At 35.9% G+C, this 24,947-nt stretch overlaps 2 protein-coding genes across 6 annotated transcripts in view; one reads left to right on the top strand and one right to left on the bottom strand.

The window, feature by feature from the left end:
* Positions 1 to 2,253: 2,253 nt before the first annotated feature.
* Positions 2,254 to 11,919, top strand: LOC125657030 (G-protein coupled receptor GRL101-like). The gene is made up of 3 exons (XM_048887660.1): positions 2,254 to 4,361; positions 11,602 to 11,729; positions 11,858 to 11,919. Exons 1-2 carry the CDS (start codon positions 2,328 to 2,330, stop codon positions 11,686 to 11,688), a joined length of 2,121 nt encoding a protein of 706 aa, XP_048743617.1. The 5' UTR covers positions 2,254 to 2,327; the 3' UTR covers positions 11,689 to 11,729; positions 11,858 to 11,919.
* Positions 11,920 to 15,400: 3,481 nt separating this feature from the next.
* LOC125654327 (leucine-rich repeat serine/threonine-protein kinase 2-like) overlaps positions 15,401 to 24,947 on the bottom strand; it is a 91,282-nt gene continuing 81,735 nt past the window's right edge. For 4 of the 5 annotated variants that reach the window (XM_056143675.1, XM_056143677.1, XM_056143676.1 and 1 more), the window contains 12 exons: positions 23,419 to 23,544; positions 23,118 to 23,225; positions 22,757 to 22,861; positions 22,456 to 22,557; positions 22,210 to 22,311; positions 21,913 to 22,085; positions 21,071 to 21,149; positions 20,732 to 20,907; positions 20,050 to 20,190; positions 19,698 to 19,897; positions 19,256 to 19,348; positions 15,401 to 18,546 (listed from right to left, as the gene is read on the bottom strand). In XM_056143675.1, coding sequence (XP_055999650.1) covers positions 18,251 to 18,546; positions 19,256 to 19,348; positions 19,698 to 19,897; positions 20,050 to 20,190; positions 20,732 to 20,907; positions 21,071 to 21,149; positions 21,913 to 22,085; positions 22,210 to 22,311; positions 22,456 to 22,557; positions 22,757 to 22,861; positions 23,118 to 23,225; positions 23,419 to 23,544 — 1,701 coding nt within the window. In that variant the 3' untranslated portion in view covers positions 15,401 to 18,250. Of the gene's footprint in view, positions 18,893 to 19,255; positions 19,349 to 19,697; positions 19,898 to 20,049; positions 20,191 to 20,731; positions 20,908 to 21,070; positions 21,150 to 21,912; positions 22,086 to 22,209; positions 22,312 to 22,455; positions 22,558 to 22,756; positions 22,862 to 23,117; positions 23,226 to 23,418; positions 23,545 to 24,947 lie in introns of all 5 variants that reach the window. The other variant, XM_056143679.1, reaches the window with a different exon arrangement.

Here is a 24,947-nt window from a genome sequence, read left to right as displayed (position 1 = left end):
GGGATGTTTGATCGATCGTTTGATTGATTGATTTATTGAATCTGGTAGTAGAAAACCAAATATAGATATACATATATAAACTAATTTTCATGTATTGTAAATAAAAATAAAAAGAATAATTTATCCTCATTTAAAAGGACTTCTGGGCCCGGTTTTTCGAAAGCTGGTTAACTTTAACACAGTGTTAACTCGGTGTTAACTTCTGTGTTAAAGTTAACCATGTGATTAACTGTTTTTCAAAATGCGAGTTTGCGTTAACACTGTGTTAACGTTGTGTTAACTTTAATCCACCTCCAGTACCTGTGTTAAGTCTTAACACAGTGGTTAAAAATGGCCGCCTACTTCATTTTCTGTCCGCCTCGGACCAAAAATCATGAAAATTTCAAAGGCTTAGACATTCTGAGGTGTGTATTGATGCTGAACTATGACGGTGTTTTGTTTATGTTGTCATAAATTGATATTTTCGTCAAATCTCATGAAATTTACCTAAGGGGAACAGCTAATGGAAAAAACTAGTACAGTTGGATGATGGTGTTACACTTTGCTGTCAGTGGCAATATCTTGCACGCATCTATAGATACTTTCGGCAGAAACTTTCAAAAAGGGGGGGGGGGGTGTCAATAAAACTCGTATTATATTCACTTATATGAAATCCTGCAACAGGACCCATGCTTAAGATGTAATTTTACCTAATTTTTGGCTTCCAAATGTCAAAGTGTATGCAGGCCCTTAGTTCATGATGATAATCTCCATTGAAACACCAACTTTAAAAACACTATTGTCTGCACTGGCCTTGACCTTTTGAAAATCCCTTGTATCATTTACAACTGATTCAAATGAAGATTTGCATGCATGAAACGTACATACATGTATTTTCTTTTTTGAAGGCTGTCTAATAAGAACAGTATTCAATTCAGGCTAATACAGAATAGTTGTTAACACAAACTTAGGAAGAAGAGTTTTTCATTGTTGATATTCCAGATTAATCTCCCTTAGTAGAAATGGAGTGGTGGATCAAGTGTTATGTTTAAAATAAAAAGAATATTAAAATAAATAAATGCATAAAAAGAACATAGATATAAAATGCTATAGATATGTATGTGAACAGACTATCATAAGGTAAATTTATTTATCATTTTCTTCATGAATATCTTTATCTGTATTGGGGAAAATAAGACTTTTAAAGAGTATTAAAAAAAAAAGAAAGTTAGATATTCTTAGAAATTTAGAATTTTTTATAGGCTAGCATCGTCGTTAAACCCCTCCCATAAATTTTGTCCAATTATGAATCAAACAATATAGAAAACCACATGTTTTATTTCCTAGTCCAAAACATGTAGCACCTCACCCCCTTATTTCTGACAACATACGTTTACTGTTATTTTTACATGCAAAGTCTGACACCCCCCTTCCCCGCTTTTTCATATCATAGCACTAGTGATTGGTAGTTGAAATGTAAGCTTGAACTGAACCCGTATATTTTACTGATAAAGGATGAAACCGACCCCCTCCCCCTTCACGCAACTTAGGATTTTAGGTTCGGCTCGTACAGAACAACTCATTTTAGGGGGGGGGGGTATAAATAATTTTGTTTTGGCTTGTCAAGTATTTTCAGACAATTGTGAAGTCAACTTGTTCGACTCCCTATAAACCCCCACTTTGATAAACTATGCAATGAGCCTGCTTTCTACAACATAAGCACCGTTTTTCCCAACTAGGCTTCTAAAGGCCTAGTATATATCATTATATCCAATACCTTTATGATTATTCAAATTGAATAGACTAATAAATGCATTTATACAAGTATAAGTGCATGGCTCACAGTCACGTATTTTGAAACAAAACAATACATGAACATTTCATTAGCTATCTCCCACAAACAAGACTTTTATTTACTCCTGCATTTATATTGTTTACATAGGAAGTACATGTGCATTATGGGTAATCAAATGATTAGCAAGTGGTTAACTCGGTTAACACAGTGTTAACTAATCAATGTGTTAAATTGCTTTCGAAAAACAGAATTTAACCATTGTGTTAGCTAATCACTTGGTTAGGAGTTAACACTGCGTTAAACTTAACCACTGTGTTAAAGTTAACCAGCTTTCGAAAAACCGGGCCCTGACGATTAAGCTTAAATTGATATCTATTCATTTGCTTATCCAGACTATTAAGACACGCATATTGGTAACTAGATTATTGCTTTAATTGATATACATATATAACAACTCATGTCTTTTTTTATAGATAATTTGACTGAAAAATATGTAGCTCCTGCTTGGAAAACAGTGAACGACTTGTTACACGACAGAAATATAACTAGCACAATGTTGATGTATACTGTATTCAAGAATGCTTCGGATGGAGAATCAGATGTCAAGAACGTTTCAGACAGAGGTCCAGATGTCAAGAATGCTTTGGATAGAAATTCAAGCTCCAGTTCATGCATGGACGTAAATGCCAGACTCCCAAGTTGTTTTACAGAAGAATCTTCTAGGAATACGAGTCAGAGTTGTTCTGAGTCTTCCAGTGAAAATTCTGTTGTCTGCAATTTTTTCTGTCCTTCATTGTGTAATTGTTCAGAGGGTAGTGATCTGTGTTTTAGAAAGGCGTACCCCGATTTCGTACCAAAAGTAACATTGCGTGGTGTTGCGTGCAATTCATTCCATATTGATCAGTTTGGAAACAAGCATATTCTAGAATTAGTCATTCTAAATTCTTCAATATTGAACTTGACCATCGTCCCAACTACCTCATTGACATTGAATAAATTAACACTTAAAAATAGCGTGTTTAGAGAAATTGCAATTCAGCAAACTATGTCGAATTCGTATATTCATCTTATACTTATAAACAACTGCACATTGAAAAATGTAATCACGAAAATCTTAGACTTTGGGTTTAGTTATCAACATAATTCAGAAATTCCTGTTGTGTTTGACTTCGTTAAAATATTTGTATTTAAAAAGACTGTTGAACTATCCGGGAAACTACGTAACCATATCAATAATTTTGTCTTTTTCAATAACAAAGTTACTAATTTAAGTTACTGTGATATCGACAAGTTTACGAAACAATTGATCATTCACAAAGGCTTGAGTCCTACACGTACACTAGACTTAAGCCACAACGCTATCAAGGTATACAGGCACTACGGCGCCACAGAGACCCTTTACCTCAATAACAACCTGCTAACAGAAACTCCCAAATCATTTAACATCAAAGGTGAAAATCCGCTTAAAGTACTAGACATGTCCTGTAATGGAATCTCGGCACTACGACGAGGACATTTCCTCCCCCCTAGCTTACTTTATCTGAATGTCAGTAGAAATATAATCGAATACATAGATGGGAAAGTGTTTCATGAAAAGTCTAATCTCGTTGTTCTTGATCTCTCATGGAATAGAATTTTGCGCATCCAGTCAGAAACTTTCGCGTCTTTGAAAAACTTACAGGAACTGTACATTCAAGAAAACCAAATTCAGATAACGGACGGCATGTTTGTAGGACTCTTCAGCTTGAAGATTCTACAAGTGGACCATTTTTCTGCCTGTTGCGCTAAACCAGAGTTAGTAAAAGACGCGCTTTGTATCGCTCCTGTGAGTACGATCTCCTCCTGTGACAGCCTCATTGCTGTTCCAGTCTTGAGAGTTATCATTTGGTACATGGCGCTTTTGGCATTCTTCGGAAACGGCATAGTATTGCTGTACCACATATTGGGCTATAAAAGAAATGGCTCAAAATCGTACATTATTTTAACTATGAATCTTAGCTGCGCCGACCTGCTCATGAGTATTTATTTGTTCATCATAGGTATTGCTAACATTATTCTTTCTGGTAAATACGGTGTATCTGATCATGCTTGGCGTCATAGTGTTGCTTGCACGGTAGCCGGGATAATTGCCACTTTATCTAGTGAGGTTTCCGCTGTTATAGTGTTCCTGATCATGTTTGATCGATTCATCGCTATTAAATATCCCTTCTCACGACTGAGGCTGAAGGCACGTAGTGCTTCTTTTGTATCTTTCTTTGCCTGGGCATTGTCTTTGGTTCTTACTCTTTTGCCACTGTCTTCAATGCCTTTCTTTGAAGATTTTTACGCCCAGTCGGGGATCTGTATTTCCCTTCCCCTTTCCGTCATACGAAAACCAGGCTGGGAATACTCGATGATATTGTTTGTTGGACTCAATTTCATTCTCTTCTTGGGAATTTTTGTCGGACAAGTTTTCATTTTTCTTGAAGTCACGAAAACTCGGAAAATGGTATCGGCGCCACGAGTTAAGAAACTAGAGACAGCTCTAGCCGTTAACCTCTTTGCTGTGGTAATGACTGACATGTTGTGCTGGATACCAATTGGAACAGTAGGTATCTATCTTTTGAATTTTTGTAAAACGATGTTTAGTGAGAAGTTTGGTAGTTGTCAAAGCTTTGCTAATCTGTAGTTGTTCATTCAAAAATTTTCATATTGGCGAATTTCAGAATTTAAGGTGTAACCCATATTTTTTAAGGAACATCTCTGTGTGTCCACCTGTCTGTTGCCATTTATTTACATCTACAAGTATATGATGTCAACTTCGTATTTACCATATAAGTTAAATTCGTAATGTTCTGTATTTTATAGTTCCTATCCTAAACAATCCTAATCTCAAGATCAATGCTACCACTGACAATCGAAATTCGACATTGGTCATTGGTGAATTACAGTGTAAAGAAACGAAACTCCAAAAAGGCGAGCTCTGTATCATGGAATGCATTGGCCGAATTTTCATTTTCTTTCAACATTGGTAATCACGTACTATTACTATTATGTCCCATGCTGGGATCCAACTTTTCATTACCAGCCGGGACGACATGATCAATGGTAGAGTACGTACTCTGCAACGGAAGACAATGAGGGATGGACGTTCTCACCAGCATGAACCCTCACTGCATTGTCCCATGGACTAAGTATGAGTTTAAAAACTCTTCCCCGTAGCGGGCGACGGCTTGATATGTGAGAAAATTAGGAAGACCTGTCATTCAACAAACCTTCCCCTGAGAACACATTATTTGATAGAACAAGATTACTTGCACAGTTACCGGTCGTGGTAACTTAGTGGTTAGAGATCTCGCTTTCTGTCCCGGGGCAGCGACAAATCTAAGACTTTGATATAGATTATGATTTCCTTAAAGAAGTGCCTGGATTGAAATTCACGGGTCTTTCGAATATGATCATAAAAACGGATGTCGTGGTAGGCGTTACCAAACCCAATCCTGTACACCCCGGTGATGGTATCAATATTTAGTCACAATTCGACGACAAAATGAATATGCATGATTAAAACAACTCACATTCACTTTCTCTAGTTTTCTGATCGGAATGTTTTTAAGATGGACTTTTAACAACAGTCTACCGGAAAACGGAACTTGTTCCTTGAAGTCAACCATATAATTCTTTAAACGGTTGAATCAAACAAATTCACCTTTTTATACGCCCGTCAAAGAAGGGACGTATTATGGTATGGCGTCGTCCGTCTGTCCGGATCTTGTAGATAAAATGCAAGATGAACTGTAAGCTCCAGGATCTACAACTTGGTACAGTTGATCACCATGATGAGCGGAATGTTTTAAGGTCAAAGGTCAAAATATCAGTTTCGTTTAAGGTCAAAGTGTCACTTAGTAGGAAAACCTTGTAGGCAGGATACTGACCAAACTGTTGGAGCTAGGACACTCGAACGTGGTAAACATACACCTTATGCCAAGCAGGGAATTCCTATTTTTTCTCAAGGTCAAAGTCTTAGTATCACTTAGTAGAAAAACCCCTGATTTCGTTACAGATACAGATATTGCCCTGAAATTTAGTCACAAGCTTCCGCTCAGAGGAATGCAAGTTCAGTTTGCATTTCAGCTGGATTGGTTCAACGTGATCTACTTTAGGGTAAAAGAAGGTGGGGAAAAAATCCAGATTTGTTTTCGTTATGGATGTAGGTATTGCCCTGATATTTTGTCACAACCTCCTTCTCAGAGAAATACATTTGAATTTCATTAGTGCACCGTGATCTACTTTAAGGCTAAAAGGTCAAATAGTTTTCTGGACTTTTTCTCATCATGGATACAGATATTGCACTGACTTTTGTCACAACCTCCATCTCAGAGAAATACTTAATCACTTTACAAGTCAGATAGATTGGTGCACCATGACCTACTGTAAGGCCTTTCTATTCGTGGTGTGTATGATATCAATTCAGAGTGCATAATGTGCATGCTTACAAGTCCAACGGGAGTATGTTGTACCGTTTGCGTTTTTGTTCTTTATAACATATAAATTAAATGTACCGAATTCTTGCTAATGAGAGTGAGATGTTGCCGAGACGCTGCAGTGAGTCTACGAATTTCAAAACACTTCTCGATGAAGGATAGGAATCTCTTTCACGGTGGGGTAGTGGTCTTAGCAACAACCGTAACCTGTTCGGAAATATATGATTCTTTTAAGGAGGTATGCTACATCAGAGAAATTTAACGTAAATGATAAGTGGAGGATATGTACAACAATATTTTGAAGTTGAAAATGTTCAAATTTATTTTATTTTGTCAAAAAAATACAGTTTTAGTAGAAGGTAATCTGAAAACAAATTTTAAAACCCCTGCTGGACTCTTTTGACAAAGAGTGTATCATAAAGGTAAAAGGCACAAAAAAGCAATGTATACATGACATCATCCATACAATCGTGCTAACATCAACATATACGTGACAGACATGCGTGGTTTCTGTAAAATACACTATTTCAGTCGCCATTTTGCGCTTTCCACACCGTCTCTGTTTTTATGAATTCCTCCTCATCTCAAATTTTGGAACATTTTCCATACTGTGGGATTGTATAAATCAATATTTTCATTACATATAGCTTGTGGTATGCTTCTTCGACTATGACGTCGACATAGAAATCTGAAACCTGCTGGCGAAATATGAAATTCAAAACTACCTCGCGGGTTAAAAGGTCAACTGAGTAAACTCATATTAGTCAGCTGAATTCTGTTAAGGATGTATGCTACACCAGAGAAATTTAATATGGATGAAAAGTAGAGGATATGTACAACAATATTTTGAGATTGAAAACTTTCAAATTTACTTTATTTAGTCAAAATATACAGTTTTAATTGAAAGCAATCTGAGAAAACTTTAAAACCCTGCTGGACTCGAACACGCGATCTACAGTTCTGTAGTCGACGTGCTAACCTACTGAGCTATTCCGTTAGGTGAGAATTATTTAAATGAATAGACAAATATTGCTGATATTTATATTTTCATCCATGTTTTAAAAGGAAGTCAGCCATTATGACGATGTAGAGTACCTCCTTAATTCGTGATGGTGCTTAGCACAATTTAATTTATACCCTGTTGAACGGGCACTGGACTGTCGTGCCAGAGGTCGCGGGTTTAGTCCTCAGCAGAGGCTTATAATTCACGGTCACGGCCATAAACGGCAAGCATAGATCTTGTGTGGTATTTCACCTAAAATAGATAAAAAAAAACAAGCAAAGGGGCGTAACCTCGTAACTCTAAGATTTTCCGAAGCACTGTACTGTTAATGAAAAAAATCGAAAGACATATAAGAAAACAAAATAAAATTTTCAAATTGGATACAAGTATTTAGATGGATCCTAAGAAATCTGGATACAAATATTTAAATGGATCCCAAGAAAACTGGATACAAATATTTAAATGGATCCTAAGAAAACTGGATACAAATATTTAGATGGATCCTAAGAAAACTGGATACAAATATTTAGATGGATCCTAAGAAAACTGGATACAAATATTTAGATGGATCCTAAGATAACTAGATGCAAATATTTAGATGGATCCTCTAAGAAATCGAATAAGTGTAACATAATTCAAATACCACTTAATATGGTAGGTCCAAAATCCATGCTAATAATTCATATTTTAAGACATAAAAGTGAATACATGTATTGCATTTTTTTCCTGCACATTGCATCAGTTTCAATAGTCGAGTTTCTTGTGTATAGAAATTGTGTAAAGCATACTAGTATGAATGCAGTTATAAATGTGTATTTTCATAATTTTAACAAGGTGTTTTTGTGAACAAGGTTTTTTATTTATTTGCAAGAACGTCAATGCATAAGGCTCCCACTCGCGAAACTCTGCAAGGATTTTAATATTTCTTTCGCGAAATGAAACATTGACATCATCACTACCACCTCGTCATCCTACTACATCAATAAAGTCAGACACTACCACCTCATCCTACTACATGAATAAAGTCAGACACTAACTCATCATCCTATACTACATGAATAAAGTCAGACACTACCTCATCATCCTATACTACATCAATAAAGTCAGACACTACCACCTCATCATCCTATACTACATGAATAAAGTCAAACACTACCACTTCGTCATCCTATACTACATGAATAAAGTCAGACACTACCTCCTCATCATCCTATACTACATCAATAAAGTCAGACACTACCACCTCATCATCCTATACTACATCAATAAAGTCAGACACTACCTCCTCATCATCCTATACTACATCAATAAAGTCAAACATTACCTCCTCATCATCATCCTATACTACATCAATAAAGTCAGATACTACCTCCTCATCATCCTATACTACATCAATAAAGTCAGACACTACCTCCTCCTCATCCTATACTACATCAATAAAGTCAGTCACTACCTCCTCATCATCCTATACTACATGAATAAAGTCAGACACTACCTCCTCATCATCCTATACTACATCAATAAAGTCAGACACTACCTCCTCATCCTATACTACATCAATAAAGTCAGTCACTACCTCCTCATCATCCTATACTACATGAATAAAGTCAGACACTACCTCCTCATCATCCTATACTACATCAATAAAGTCAGACACTACCTCCTCATCCTATACTACATCAATAAAGCCAGACACTACCACCTCATCATCCTATACTACATCAATAAAGTCAGACACTACCACCTCATCATCCTATACTACATCAATAAAGTCAGACACTACCACCTCATCCTATATACTACATCAATAAAGTCAGACACTACCTCCTCATCATCCTATACTACATCAATAAAGTCAGTCACTACCTCCTCATCCTATACTACATCAATAAAGTCAGACACTACCACCTCATCATCCTATACTACATCAATAAAGTCAGACACTACCTCCTCATCCTATACTACATCAATAAAGTCAGACATTACCTCCTCATCATCCTATACTACATCAATAAAGTCAGACACTACCACCTCATCCTACTACATGAATAAAGTCAGACACTACCTCCTCATCATCCTATACTACATCAATAAAGTCAGACACTACCTCCTCATCATCCTATACTACATCAATAAAGTCAGACACTACCACCTCATCCTACTACATGAATAAAGTCAGACACTAACTCATCATCCTATACTATATGAATAAAGTCAGACACTACCTCATCATCCTATACTACATCAATAAAGTCAGACACTACCACCTCATCATCCTATACTACATGAATAAAGTCAAACACTACCACTTCGTCATCCTATACTACATGAATAAAGTCAGACACTACCTCCTCATCATCCTATACTACATCAATAAAGTCAGACACTACCACCTCATCATCCTATACTACATCAATAAAGTCAGACATTACCTCCTCATCATCCTATACTACATCAATAAAGTCAAACATTACCTCCTCATCATCATCCTATACTACATCAATAAAGTCAGATACTACCTCCTCATCATCCTATACTACATCAATAAAGTCAGACACTACCTCCTCCTCATCCTATACTACATCAATAAAGTCAGTCACTACCTCCTCATCATCCTATACTACATGAATAAAGTCAGACACTACCTCCTCATCATCCTATACTACATCAATAAAGTCAGACACTACCTCCTCATCCTATACTACATGAATAAAGTCAGACACTACCACCTCATCATCCTATACTACATGAATAAAGTCAGACACTACCTCCTCTTCATCCTATACTACATGAATAAAGTCAGACACTACCACCTCATCCTACTACATCAATAAAGTCAGACACTACCTCCTCATCCTATACTACATCAATAAAGTCAGACACTACCACCTCATCATCCTATACTACATCAATAAAGTCAGACACTACCACCTCATCATCCTACAATAAAGTCAGACACTACCACCTCATCCTATATACTACATGAATAAAGTCAGACACTACCTCCTCATCATCCTATACTACATCAATAAAGTCAGTCACTACCTCCTCATCCTATACTACATCAATAAAGTCAGACACTACCACCTCATCATCCTATACTACATCAATAAAGTCAGACACTACCTCCTCATCCTATACTACATCAATAAAGTCAGACATTACCTCCTCATCATCCTATACTACATCAATAAAGTCAGACACTACCACCTCATCCTACTACATGAATAAAGTCAGACACTACCTCCTCATCATCCTATACTACATCAATAAAGTCAGACACTACCTCCTCATCATCCTATACTACATCAATAAAGTCAGACACTACCACCTCATCCTACTACATGAATAAAGTCAGACACTACCTCCTCATCATCCTATACTACATCAATAAAGTCAGACACTACCACCTCATCATCCTATACTACATCAATAAAGTCAGACACTACCTCCTCATCATCCTATACTACATCAATAAAATCAGATACTACCTCCTCATCATCCTATACTACATCAATAAAGTCAGACACTACCACCTCATCCTATACTACATCAATAAAGTCATACACTACCTCATCATCCTATACTACATCAATAAAGTCAGACACTACCTCCTCATCATCCTATACTACATCAATAAAGTCAGACACTACCACCTCATCCTACTACATGAATAAAGTCAGACACTACCTCCTCATCATCCTATACTACATCAATAAAATCAGATACTACCTCCTCCTCATCCTATACTACATCAATAAAGTTAGACACTACCACCTCATCCTATACTACATCAATAAAGTCAGACACTACCTCCTCATCCTATACTACATCAATAAAGTCAGACACTACCACCTCATCATTCTATACTACATCAATAAAGTCAAACACTACCTCCTCATCATCCTATACTTCATAGTTATTTCGGATTTCAAACATTTCGGTTGAGCATCACTGAAGAGACATTATTTGTCGAAATGCGCATCTGGTGCATCAAAATTGGTACCGTATAAGTTTTACACTACATGAATAAAGTCAGACACTACCTCCTCATCATCCTATACTACATGAATAAAGTCAGGCACTACCTCATCATCCTATACTACATCAATAAAGTCAGACACTACCTCCTCATCATCCTATACTACATCAATAAAGTCAGACACTACCACCTCATCATCCTATACTACATGAATAAAGTCAGACACTATCTCCTCCTCTTTTGCTTTCTCTGCACCTCCGCCTATATTTGTCCCAGTCATATTTAGACATTGGAAGTAATTTGATGCAGTTTTCAAAATCTTATGATTTCCAGGAATTGTTACTATGTGAAATGTATAATGTCGAATTCATTCTTACAGGAATGCTCACATTCTTTGGATTTGACGTGTCACCTGAAATCTACAACTGGATCACAGTGTTGGTTTTACCGATCAACTCGGCATTAAATCCCCTCATCTATACATTAACCGCCGTAATCAGATACAGGGCAAGTCATTCACCAGAAACAGGATTAATCATCTAGAAAGTTATATTCTTAATTGTGAGTTATAATTAATGTACACTGTGCCTGTATAACATTCGTACCTTTAAATTTTTTAAAATATATTTTTATAGAGGGGTCAATGTTCCGAGGAAACGGCGCAACTAAAGCATCATCTGTCCTTATTAAAGGCGAGTAATCTTTCACATTTGGGTCAAATGCTGTCTGACGTGTTTCATACCAATTGTTAAGCTGTTCTTGGCACATTGATTCCGACTACGGATTACTCCGTTTACGTGATCAAGATATAGGGCATACGACGGATATGACTGGTTGACAGGGGATGTTTACTCCTACTAAACACCCGATCTCACCTCTGGTATATCCAGGGGTCTGTGTTTGCCGAACTCTTTATTTTGTATTGCTTATAGGAGTTATGAGATTGATCACTGTTCGTTATCTTCACCTTTCCTTTGAAAATAGGAGGGATGATAATGGTGATTATGGATAGCGTAATTAAAACCAGGGGGAATATAGGCCTACCCATCAATTATAATTCGTAATGAAGAGAAAATCATCTTATTACGAGACACGTTCTTAATGCAAGGTTTTTTTTTAATTACAAGGTTCCCAGTTCGTAGTCACGAGTTAATCAAGTTCTTCGTAATTATGAGATAATTATCTCGCAATTAAAAGATAATCTTCTTGGAACTATCACCTTGCGATTCTGATCATCAAGTTGGTACAATGTATATACGTAGGAGGTAATCATCTCGTAGACCTGGAACCAGTGGCACAAAATTTAGTTAAGTTGAACTGACAGATAAAGTCTAGTTTTAACACTACATAGATGTAAGGGTTAACTAAACTGTACGATGTGATTACACCGTAATTACAAATGTATTTTTTAAAGATATGCATGAACCGATCTCGTTTTACGAAATAATATCGATATATAGCGAATGCATTTTTTTTTCATGTTTATCTTTATATTTGTTGTTTAGCAATTACAAGCTGATTTTCTCCTAATCATGGGATAACAAGATGAATGTTACTGTATCATAAGTACGATATTTTATATTTTGTTTTATTATATGAGAAACCAACCAACGCTTTTCTTGAAACTAATCAGCTTGAAATCTTCGATTTAACAAAAAGTTGTCAACCATGATTACAAATAGCATATCATTTTAGTATCACTACCTTAAAATGTCAAAGTACAACTATCTAGAGAATTCAATTACTAATGAATTACTATCAAAGAATTCTATCTAGACTACTAAGTCACTATTGATCTACAAAATTCAATATAGGCCCCTAATTTCTTAATTCAAATTTCTAAAGTTACTACTTCCATGAAACATTTTTCTTTTCAATGCTTCCACTTTGAACACCATGTCACGTGTTATTTTTCTTACTTTAGGCAAGACTGATGGAACTAAATCCAACAGAAGGATCGATTTCAGCGCGGAAGCTTGCCACGCCATCAAAATAATGACGTCATAAGTTTTAGAGTTGAACGTCACTGTGATTGAGAAGGCGTTGTTTTTTTTCCCTTTCTGTTAATCTAGGAATTTGTTGTGACATATTTCAGAATTAAAGAATTTTCAAATATTCTAAGTATTTTCGTTGACATTCATTATATCGATATTTTGTGCAGTGTTTATGTACACTGTGAGAGCTCACACAAGAGAGGGTGGGGTGGAACAAGAAAATACTATAGTGGGAGATGAAAGAGGGAAGGGAGAAAAGGGGCGGGAGGAGGGAGTGTTAAAACCCCTGCCCATCTCCCGACACTCCTCCACGAAGTGGTATTCTACTGTTGTGGCATACATTGCAGTTTCACAATTGTATATGTCAAAAACAAAGTACAAATTCTGAGAATCAATGTTATAACATACAGTACATCTCACCTGACACGTTGTCTCTGCTCACATTCACCGTACATCATGCTGTTTATGACCTTGTTTTAGATGTGTTTCTGTTTGCACTCCTCCTTCGGGACGTGGTATTGGAAAAGAAAAAGTAATTTATTGTAAGAAATTAAACAGTAGGCCCATGGGCCACATCGCTCACCCGAGTCAACTTGGCCCTGCTGTATGCGATTTCAACTTTTTTGGCAAAGTGGTTCTTGAGAAGACTACTTAAACATTGAGGGAAGGATAAACGTTTTTCCTTCATGATTACCAATGAAACTATGACCCCGACCTTTAGAAATAATGGACGTCCTCTCGTCACGGGGAATCCGTGTACTAGATTTGATCATCCTAGCCTCATTAGTACCCTTTATATCCTTCCCACAATGCTAAAGGATAAATAGACAGACAACACTTCATTATACAATACTTATATGATGGTTGAATGAAAGATAACGAACAGTGATCAACCTCATAACTCCTACAAGCAATACAAAATAGAGAGTTGGGCAAACACGGACCCCTGGACACACCAGAGGTGGGGTTAGGTGCCTAGGAGTAAGCATCCCCTGTCGACTGGTCACACCCGCCTTGAGCCATATATATATGAATATGAGTATCAAGTTTGATATATACAGTACAGCCATGCAACGCGCTTCCCTTATTTACCGCGTCACCGCGACGGAAAGTTAATCCATTCCGCATTACACCGTCGCGGATTTTCATAGCGGGGCTTCGCGGGACCACGTTTATACCGCGGCGGAGTAAACTACCTGTATTTGCACAGTTGATAACAGGTCTGAATACTATCTTGTATCCAATGACAGTTACTTCCAATGGATAGAATAAATTGAAAAGTACAATTTAAATCTTATGCATGCATGTTTGTGAATTAAAATTTTCGCAGTATTTCAGAACGAATATATACGTGCATTATCCGTATAATCGACAATGTAACATAGTTTACTTCAGAGATTTTGGTTTCGTATTGTCAGTGATGATCACGGGAAAGTTAATCGGTATTTATAAACATCGTTTTAATAGAAATTAATTTGAAACTAGACTTTAGAAAATATTATATAACATGTCGAAGAAATCTATATCTTGGCAGTTGTCTTTCCTGTCAGACCATGGCTTACAGTGTAGTTTTCTAGTCAGCTGAGATTAAACATGCAAATTGCACGTGCATGGACAAGTATCTTTCTTCTGGATACATTTCAAATCTAAAACCCAATTCCTTGATGATCATTGCGCGAAAAGTCATAAGAATACTTCTATTTGTAAAATAATACTTGGGCATTGAAATGCATGCATGATCATGTTTTATTCGTTGGAAAGCGAAACCATGGCGAATACATTAAACTGGGACTAAAATTGATGGGGCATGTATCTTTGTTTGAAATATATAATTCTTTTTATTGAGTATTGAAATTTTAAAATAAGATCATTGATCTTAACAAAAAACTCGGTCTTCAATAATACACGTGTACATGTATTTGATGTATCTTATCTTTATTGGTACCTTATCTATATTGTTTTGTGTCTATGAAATTACCCATGCAAGTTTGACCTTGAAAAACAATAGACTTCTTCCTCTAATCATTAGGAACATGCGTACCAAGTTTGATGATTCTTGCTTTATCAATAGTTTTTAATCTCTTTATTTGACTCATAAGGTGCTAACAGACCAACGCACTGTGTCACACCATAATATGACCCCTCTACGATGGGCATATTATAAAAAATCCTAAAAACTCTCACTTGCTGTCCATAGACTTTGAATTTTATTTATTCTCAGGAATTAGGATTAACATACAAAGTTGTATTTCAGTAATAGCACTTCTTCAAGCTGTAACATGGACATAATAACAATAAATAGTTCAAACATTTACAATACACATAATATTATCTAGAAGACCTGGATTTTGATGAAAGATGATCCACAATGGAAATAAAACACCCTTTTCAATACAAAATATTTATTTTACACAAATGTTTCTCTGAAATTGGGATGAACATAAAATAAAATACATCATATAAAATTGGATTTCAGATTTCAAGCTGCAAATTTAACATACATGTAACAACGAGAGAAAAAATCAAATAGTTCAAATATTTACGATATACAGAACATTATATAATTGAAAGAAAAGCCCTGGATTTCAATATATGATTACCATCAAATGAAATGGATCCTCTGTTTCAATATACTGTACAGAATATATTGCACTTACAATGTATATATTTCCAAAACCCGTAAGTTGATTAAATTACATTTATATATGTATGTTTATTGTTAATAGCATAGTATCATGGCCAAAAATAGGTCCTAATGACCTAATTTTGTATTTAATGGCTTTACTAAACCATAATATCTAGTTGGGAGTTCAAATGTCCGGATTTCTGAACAACATGTCTCATGTTCTAGCTGAACACTTTATTTCATGTACATGTATGTAAAAATTATTCAAAGAAAAAGAAAAATACATAAAAAGATATTGTGATTGAATACAGTATAAAATCATTTATGTCTCTGACATATGGGTCCTTTATGATAATTTGTAATTCAAACTTTCCCACATGTTGTATCCATATTACAGCACAGATTAAAATTTCAATAAGCAATGTGAGCATTACTGGACACGGTCACAAAATACCTGTGACAAGCTTATGTAGCGTCATGAGTTGTAGAACTTTACTGAACGTAATATCAGCCACCATAAGCTGTAGCATGCTTTCTTTTGCATTGTATGTATATATATAAAGTCCTAGCTTAAATAGTAGGTAAATAGACAAACCAAGAGCTATATGTACAAAATATTTCCCCAAAACTCAAAGTTCAACAACCTGTTATTTTTTTTAAAGCATCAAATAAACTTTTCAGAAATTGTTGAGAATCAAAATCCCTGCAATATGCACATCTTATAGTTGTTTAAAAAGGTCTGAAAACTGTGAAAGGAGTGAGGCAGACAAACCATGTACTTGCTTGTAATATTTGCTCAAAACGTACTAAGTTCAACTTAAAATTTTCTCAAACATTAAAGAAAATCAAAACCCTTGCCACATGCAAATCTTCATTATCCATACAAACACTCTGTAAAATAAGGCCTTCACTGAATACTGTGGGAGGAGTTAGACAGACAAATCATGTACCCTCCATATAACATTAAATTTCAAATAAAGGGGAAAAACTCTTGCAAGGGACGTCGAAATGGATCAAAATTGCAACATGATCTAGTAAGACCCACAAAGAATCTACACGGCAAGTTTCAGCTCGATATGTTACAGAAAAAACCCTGAACGGATGGGTGTACAGACATCACTGTACCACAATACGCCCCGTCTAAAGACAGGCTTATACATAAACATTACACTGTCAGCATTGCTAACAATCCAAATCAACATAATTCATAGCATACATATATTCAAAATGATGCAGGAAGCAATATCACAATTTGAATCATACACATTTTTATCTAAAAATAAAACTACAGTGTTGGTATTTCATAAACAAAATATCAATCTGCTTCTGCTAACATTACTAGAATTACATATGTAAGTCAATTCTGAAACAGCAAAGATAATAATGAAACATGATTACCGGTAGGACATTTAAAATCAACAAAAATTGCCTTAAAAAAACCCATCAGTTAACATCATAATAATATAAATAAATATATATAAATATATATATATATATATATATGTATGCATCACTTGAAGAGCTTCAAGGGACTGGTTTAAATTTATAGAAAGAAATATTTTTCATTTTTTATGTTAAAAATTAAAATTATAACTAATTTATGTTGACAACCAAATTTGGACTGACTGAATGCATGGATAAGAGCAATATTTTAACTTTGATTCTGTGTGTTATGTAATCAAAGACTCAAAAAACAAACCAGTGAAATGTCAATTTTGTAATTTAAAGCATCTTCATTTTGTACAATCACAAATTTGAACTTTTAAATGACACATTTTACCTACAGTATACTTGTGAGGTCATATATATAATAAACTTGGATTAATATCCATTTATTAAGAAAACTTTGTAAACAATAACACACCTCAATCTTTGTTTTCATAACAAACAATAAATTCTCTATAATGAGCCTCTGTCATGATGAATAACCTAATTTTTTTTGTGAAACCTTCTAAACATATTAGACTGTAGATTTTGATAATTTAAAGTGAAAAACAAAATTTGAGAGAAAATCGTGAATCAGTTCCTCTAATGATCATACACCTCACAGTATACATATATTCATTATTCAAGCCTTGGTAACCGTGACCTAGTTTTGAGTGGTGACACATCCTTCTCATTAATATGCATCATATCACAGTAACTTGATCTGGAGGAGTCTGAGCTCCAAGCCCCAGAGGTGGTTTCATTATTTCTCAACAAGATAATTACACTATATCTTTCTCCCTAATAATTTTGATGAAAGACATTCATTTTCTGTAACCAACAGCAGAGATGGCACTATGAATCTTGTCCATGCATTAATACACGAGAACTTACAGAATCCATCCTACACTGTACCTCTCTATAACAATTGTAGATAAATGTAACCTCATCACTAAAGGTCTCTCGACATCAGTTCTTAAATCTCACAATGAATCAAACATTTCATTTTCAGGGGAAGATTGCGGATTCTGGGTACCATTTTGACCTGAAGGAAATGTGTTATTTTCCTCTGTATTCACGTCCTGAGAGTCTAACAGCGATTGATTGCTATTGCTGTATCCTAACAGAGGTCTGCTGTGAATGCTCTCCTGTGATTGGCTCAGCTTTCGCTCTTGTGATGCTTTTACATACATGGATCGTCTTTTGATGTCCACCTCTAGTTCCTTGGTGATTTTCCCAAATTCTCTATCCCACAGCAATACACAGCCACAATCATCATCTGAATTAAACAAATATACCAAGCACATGCCACAAAACACAGCCACAATCATCATCTGAAACAATTATACTCAGCACATGTCACAATACACAGCCACAATCATCATCTGAAACAAATATAATGAGTACAATACACAGCCACAATCATCATCTGAAACAATTATACTCAGCACATGTCACAATACACAACACAATCATCATCTGAAACAAATATATTAAGCACATGTCACAATACACAGCCACAATTATCATCTGAAACAAATATAATGAGCACAATACACAGCCACAATCATCATCTGAAACAATTATACTCAGCACATGTCACAATACACAGCCACAATCATCATCTGAAACAAATTATACATGTCACAAAGTTTACAATTGCAATATTAGAATGAATTGCTTTCATACTTTTTCATTGAACATCATATTTGTTTTGAAGGCTGAACAAATCCATGAAAACATGTGCTCAGGGAAGCACAATTTTTGCTGGTAAATTAAAAAGAGCATTTCTATGAAATTACAAATCAATGAAACTGCATTTTTTGACAGATCCATGAAATATTTGATGCCACAAACATGGTGGGGCACAAATTTGGTAGATTTGAGTCTACAAGGTACAGTTCTATATTCCCATAATTTACCCTGTTCTTCCTTTAACAAATATCCACAATTTACCCATCTTTCTTTGTTAAATCCTCACAATTTACCTCTGTTTTTTGTCTTGAAATTCCCATGGATATCATGTAAACCAAATCCACCACTCAGCACACCTGATAATTTCTGTTTATCATGCTTGCTACCTGTAGTCAGACAATGCAAGTACATGTACTAGCAATCAGGACTTTTCCTATACTGGTAACATTTAAACAATGAAACATAAAATTCCCCATTAAATTCATAGGCATTAATTAGTTATGACACTAAACATTAAAATACACTGTATGTGTCTTAAGCCGTTACCTACTCGAGTGTTTGCTATATAAATTATCTTCTGTACACTGTGCCTAAACTGCAGCATGGTGTTTATATTACTTGCATCTGTGAAATCTGTTATTTTTTAACTACTGTTGTAGTGATAAGAAATATCCTTCTTTACTTTTATAAAATGAATGAAATGTTGCCAAAATGGCGTAAAACCGTAATCTTTACTTTTACATGGAGACGTTTTCAATGCACGTATAGCTCCATCATATCTGTGAGAGACGTTTATCAGTTTCCCGGATTTACTGTCAATCAATACTATTCTGCCATCTCCAGTCCCAGCCCATAATATCCCATGAGTCATATCTTCCATTCCGTGATTGTCTTGAAGAAGAAGGGAGGTAAGTCTACACTGTGTGGGCTTCAATCTGTCAAAAAATTAACAGTTCTCGTCAACAATTCAAATGATAGTGTAATCAGCTCAAAACTAGGCAATCATAAGGTTGGAGACATTTATCATGATGAATGCGACAAACAATATTACAAATAAATTCTTTTCATACAAATAGAGTTTGCTCACCCTATTAGAAAGGAGACGTCAATCTGGGCTTTGAGTGTTTCCCTGGAGATGTCCCATACCTGTATGACAGGTAATCCTTTGTGACAGACAAACACCTGGGACTTACTGCTCACACACAGACCATAGATTGGCACAGACCTACTGTTAAACAAATATCACTGTACAAAATTACAATATCACTGTATAAAATTACAATTTCCCTGTACAAAATTACAATATCACTGTACAACAATATCACTGTACAGAAATACAATATCACTGTACAACAATACAATATCACTGTACAACAATACAATATCACTGTACAGAAATACAATATCACTGTACAACAATACAATATCACTGTACAACAATACAATATCACTGTACAAACTGTACAACAATACAATATCACTGTACAACAATACAATATCACTGTACAACAATACAATATCACTGTACAAACTGTACAACAATACAATATCACTGTACAACAATACAATATCACTGTACAACAATACAATATCACTGCAAATACTGTAAAACATGCAACCATTCAACAAAACAAAAGTCCTAATAAAGCACAATCCTAACTTTCATTGAAAACATTCCCTGTGCTTTACTCAACTTCATGATATGTGATGCTACTTGTAAAATGAGGTTTTAAATAAATTGTATTGCTGGTATTGAAGACCACAAATACCCGTCCTTTCTGGTCTCAAAGGATTTTTCCAGGGCTATTCCTCGCCTGACACTCAGGAGTATAATCTTCGACCCACAGGAGCAATACACCCTCTTCCCTCGGGCCTCCACCTCTAGACACCGCACTGCCTCGTGCTTCCTCCCCGGGGAGAGGAACATAGGATTAGTGTTGGCTTCCTTCAATAAAACATCAATACATAGGATCAGTGTTGGCTTCCTTCAATAAAACATCAATACATTCCTTCTTTTTTTTTTATGTCAGAATAAAAATCTTTTTTGAACAGAATCAAAAGGTATTGAATCTCTATGTATGTACAGCAAATCATTCATTAAAACTTACACAGAGTATGTCTGACTCTGGGAAGACTGCCAATGTACCATTAGCAAGACCCACAAATATCAGGTTGTCTTTCTTTGGTCTGAAATAAAATAAGAAGTAAAAACAAAGTCATTAATCCCCCTCCCCAAGCTCATCCACGTTACAGCAAGTTTTATCAGCTTTGGTGTCTCGAGATGATTAAATCATGCAGCTTTGGTGTCTCAAGATGATCAAATCAATATTTTCACACTGGTATACACAGTGTGTTTAAAACTTTCCCAATTAACATGGAAGACTCTACTAACAACCTTGACCTTCAGCTATAACTGCTCCTTCCAGACAGGAGACATAAATCTCCTGCTAAAGCATTTTCCCCCTCTAAATTTCCCGCTTCATCAAATTCTCAAATTTAGCCATCATGTTTTGTTTACATTGGGTTATTAATTCATAAAGGTAGAAGAGCATTCAGAGATATATTTTCTTAATTTTTCTTTTAGCAGAGTCTTGCGTTGGGATTTGAAAAATGATTTACACTTGCCTACAGGGAACTTAGCTATTCTTGTTTTAAAGGAGGAGTGGGGGGGGGGGGGGGGGGGGGGGGAGGGGGGGATGTGGTCATAAAAGATCGTTGAGCAAAATTTTCTTCCAGATAAAGTGAAGAGTAGTTCTCATCGGTTATCATGGATGTTTTTGATACCAGAAATGCTCATTAAAGTCTATGACATATGCAAATTAAATAAAAAGGGAGGTTGGGTAAATTTCAGCATCATTCTACAGTTGAGGATTCTTTTATCTAACAAACAGTTGGGTTGCTCATGGTTCATATTTTTCATTTTTTAAAATCCACACATATTGAGACTTACAGATGAACACTTGCCATACACAGGACGGCATCATGCAATAGTGTAGTACAGTGAAGAAACTCGTGTCGGAGCGTGTCGTACAGCCAGACCCGGCACATCTGTGTCCCGACCAATAGATAGCCCTGGCTTATAGGCTGCAAGGCTAGGATCCGCCCATACCGAAACATGGCTCCCTATAACACAAAGAACAGTGATAGCTGAAATATAACAAACTTATATATAGGTACACACGGCAACACTGAATTCCGCACATGTGCATTCCTGTACAGCAAGGTTACTTCTCTATTCTCGACTGACCTTGACCTCTGAAGCGTGATCCATTAAGTCTAGTCTGGAAAGCTGTACATAATCACAGTCCCCGCTGGCCACCCACAAATACATCTTACCACCGTCCTGCTCCTACAGTAAACATTCATTTCTTTGCATGAAATTTAATTGAAGTAAATTAACAACACTATGTCAGGTAGAAATGATGGCAAAAATGCAGTCCTGTCTCAATATCATTTCCTTGCTTCAGTGAATTTGCAGAGAAATAGCTGTTACCTGAATTGTGAAGCATTCTACAGTCGTGCCTTTAGATATGGGGATGATTCTCTTCAACCCTAAGATTTCTGGATCCTTCAAATGCTCCCAAACTTCGTGAGACTAAATATAAATATTTCAATAAATTTTAACATTCGATTTACATTACCAAAATAATTTTTATATATTATTTTCATTGCCTTTCATATGCAACAACCAATCATTTAACAGCAGTTCTGTCCAACATACACACAATCTTAGTTTCAAGTCTTGCATACATTAGGTGAAAATAGGGCTAATGACAAGAAGTCGTATTACTTACAGCCGGTCGTCTGTGCGGGGACTGATGCATACAACATGTAATGATGTTCTGCATGTGGGGCCATGGTACACAACCTTTCTGTGTTATGGGTGGGGCCAGATGACCCTATGAACAAAATTGTATTGTATTTAGTTCTCCCTTAAAAACATTACTTGCTAACAGATAATGGACATTATTGTACTCAATTCTCCCAATAAAACATTAATCACTACCAGAAATATGGAAATAATTGTATTTTGTTCTCTGCACGAAACATTAATCTCTATCAGAATTATGAATATAACATTCTCATATGAAACATCAATCGCTAACAGACATATTTACAAGTATTACATTTCAAAAATCAATTACAAAATCACACCTCGGCAATGACTCGATCCATCTCGCTTTTAAAATCGTAGTCATCGAATGGGTGTCGTCCTCCAGTGATCAGAGCGTACAGCGTTATTCCCAGAGAAAAGACATCAGCCTAAACAGCAATGATAATTGTATCAACAGCATGGGGAAAACCCCCCCACCAAAAGTGGTTTGGAATACCTAATGTATCATAGGACTTTTGAAAATCAGTAAACACAATTCAAGAGTATTGAGATCAACAGACCACTGATCAACAGAGTATTGAGATCAACAAATGTTTGGTCAACAGACCAGCTACACTGTACCTTGAAGGAGTACGTTTCTCCGCGGATGACCTCTGGCGCCCTGTATGCTGGCGTTCCTTCCTGAGCCATCAGACCGTCAGGTGTGGAAAAACGAGAAATTCCATAGTCTGATATCTTAGCATTCACCTGTGGAAAGAAATTCCATAGTCTGATATCTTAGCATTTACCTGTGGAAAAGTGTCTTGATCATAGATATCTCGAATACCATGGATATGTTGAAGTGATTTGGAAGTCCAAACTACTTTTTCCTCATACATTTTAACCTCAATGTTTTGACCCCTCGGATCTTTTTTTTTTTAGCCCCATCGAGTTTGAGATGACAAAATCTGACGGTATTGCAGTATGGAATTCTTACAGCAATTAACTTTATATGCAAAAATACCTTTAAACTATTATTTCCAAAATTTGGACAAATTAAAAGACATGCACCATACGTGCAAGTATTTTTGTCAATTCTAAAACATGTGGTTCACAGAGCCAAATTCCTCATTCTGTCATTCAGCTGTATCGTGTAATGGTCCTTGGGCCATTTCACATACACTATCCCTTGATCTTTTTTTTAAGAGAGAAAAAGAGAAAATCTCTTCCTCTTATTTGATCTGATATCCCTACTTTATTCTATGTCATGAAGTACCATGTTACACTAGCTTTACTCTGAAAAGTGAACAAATTTTAAGCATTAGACGTATAGCAGAAATAAGGATTCCAAAATTACTACAGGAAATTCAGTCTACCTTATATCTTGATTAATTTGCCAGTGCATATCACAGGCACTTATATCGCTTGCGGGCCTACTTACTATACTAATTACTATTAGGCCCCCAACTGATATAAGTGCCTGTGGTGCATATTGAAAAGTTGCTGACACTAAGATTGATTCTATACTGTTTAAAGTCTCTCTTGAGAATCTTTCATCATATGGAGACATCACCACTGCCGGTGAAGGGCTGCAAAATTTAGGCCTATGCTCAGCACATGTGGCCTTTGAGCAGGTAGGGATCTTTATCACGCCACACCTGCTGTGACACGGTGCCTTGGTTCTTGCTGTCTCATCCGAAGGGCTGCCCCATTTAGTCACCTCTTAAGACAGGCAAGGGATACTGAGGACCTATTCTGACCTGAATCTATAACTTTAATCTGACAAGGCCAGTGCTGTACTAATTTAGTGTTTTACACATGATCTAGCATAATAAAGAACTAAGTTCGTTTGGTATCGTATTTGGCCCCCTGAATTATTAAAAAATGAAGTACATGTTGAATCAAACTTCTACATTGCAAAATACTGACGGAGATACACTTACCTCAAAAATAAAACGAAACTTTAAAAATGTTTCACATTTCTACTACATTGACGTAGCCAAAATACGTACGGAACACAAATTTCCGGAAAATTTCATAAAATTTAACCACTTTTAAAGATATTTGAATAGGTCCGCATAATATCACCACTTTAAAATTTTCACACATGAAACATTTATGGTTAAGCATTTCAAATACAAAAAATTACGGTGGTGATATTGTGCGGACCA

The sequence above is a fragment of the Ostrea edulis genome, chromosome 7 (assembly GCF_947568905.1).
Source record: "Ostrea edulis chromosome 7, xbOstEdul1.1, whole genome shotgun sequence".
In the NCBI taxonomy this organism is placed as follows: Eukaryota; Metazoa; Mollusca; class Bivalvia; order Ostreida; family Ostreidae; genus Ostrea; species Ostrea edulis.
The sequence above is the reverse complement of the archived record's forward strand: the minus strand, read 5'-3'. Positions and strand labels throughout refer to the sequence as shown.

What these genes read in the sequence shown, in the direction of transcription:
- LOC125657030 (XM_048887660.1), top strand. Translation starts at nt 2,328, where the DNA reads ATGTTGATGTATACTGTATTCAAGAATGCTTCGGATGGAGAATCAGAT. An exon ending in GCTGGATACCAATTGGAACA is followed by an intron (nt 4,362 to 11,601) that starts GTAGGTATCTAT and finishes TCATTCTTACAG; the next exon opens with GAATGCTCACATTCTTTGGA.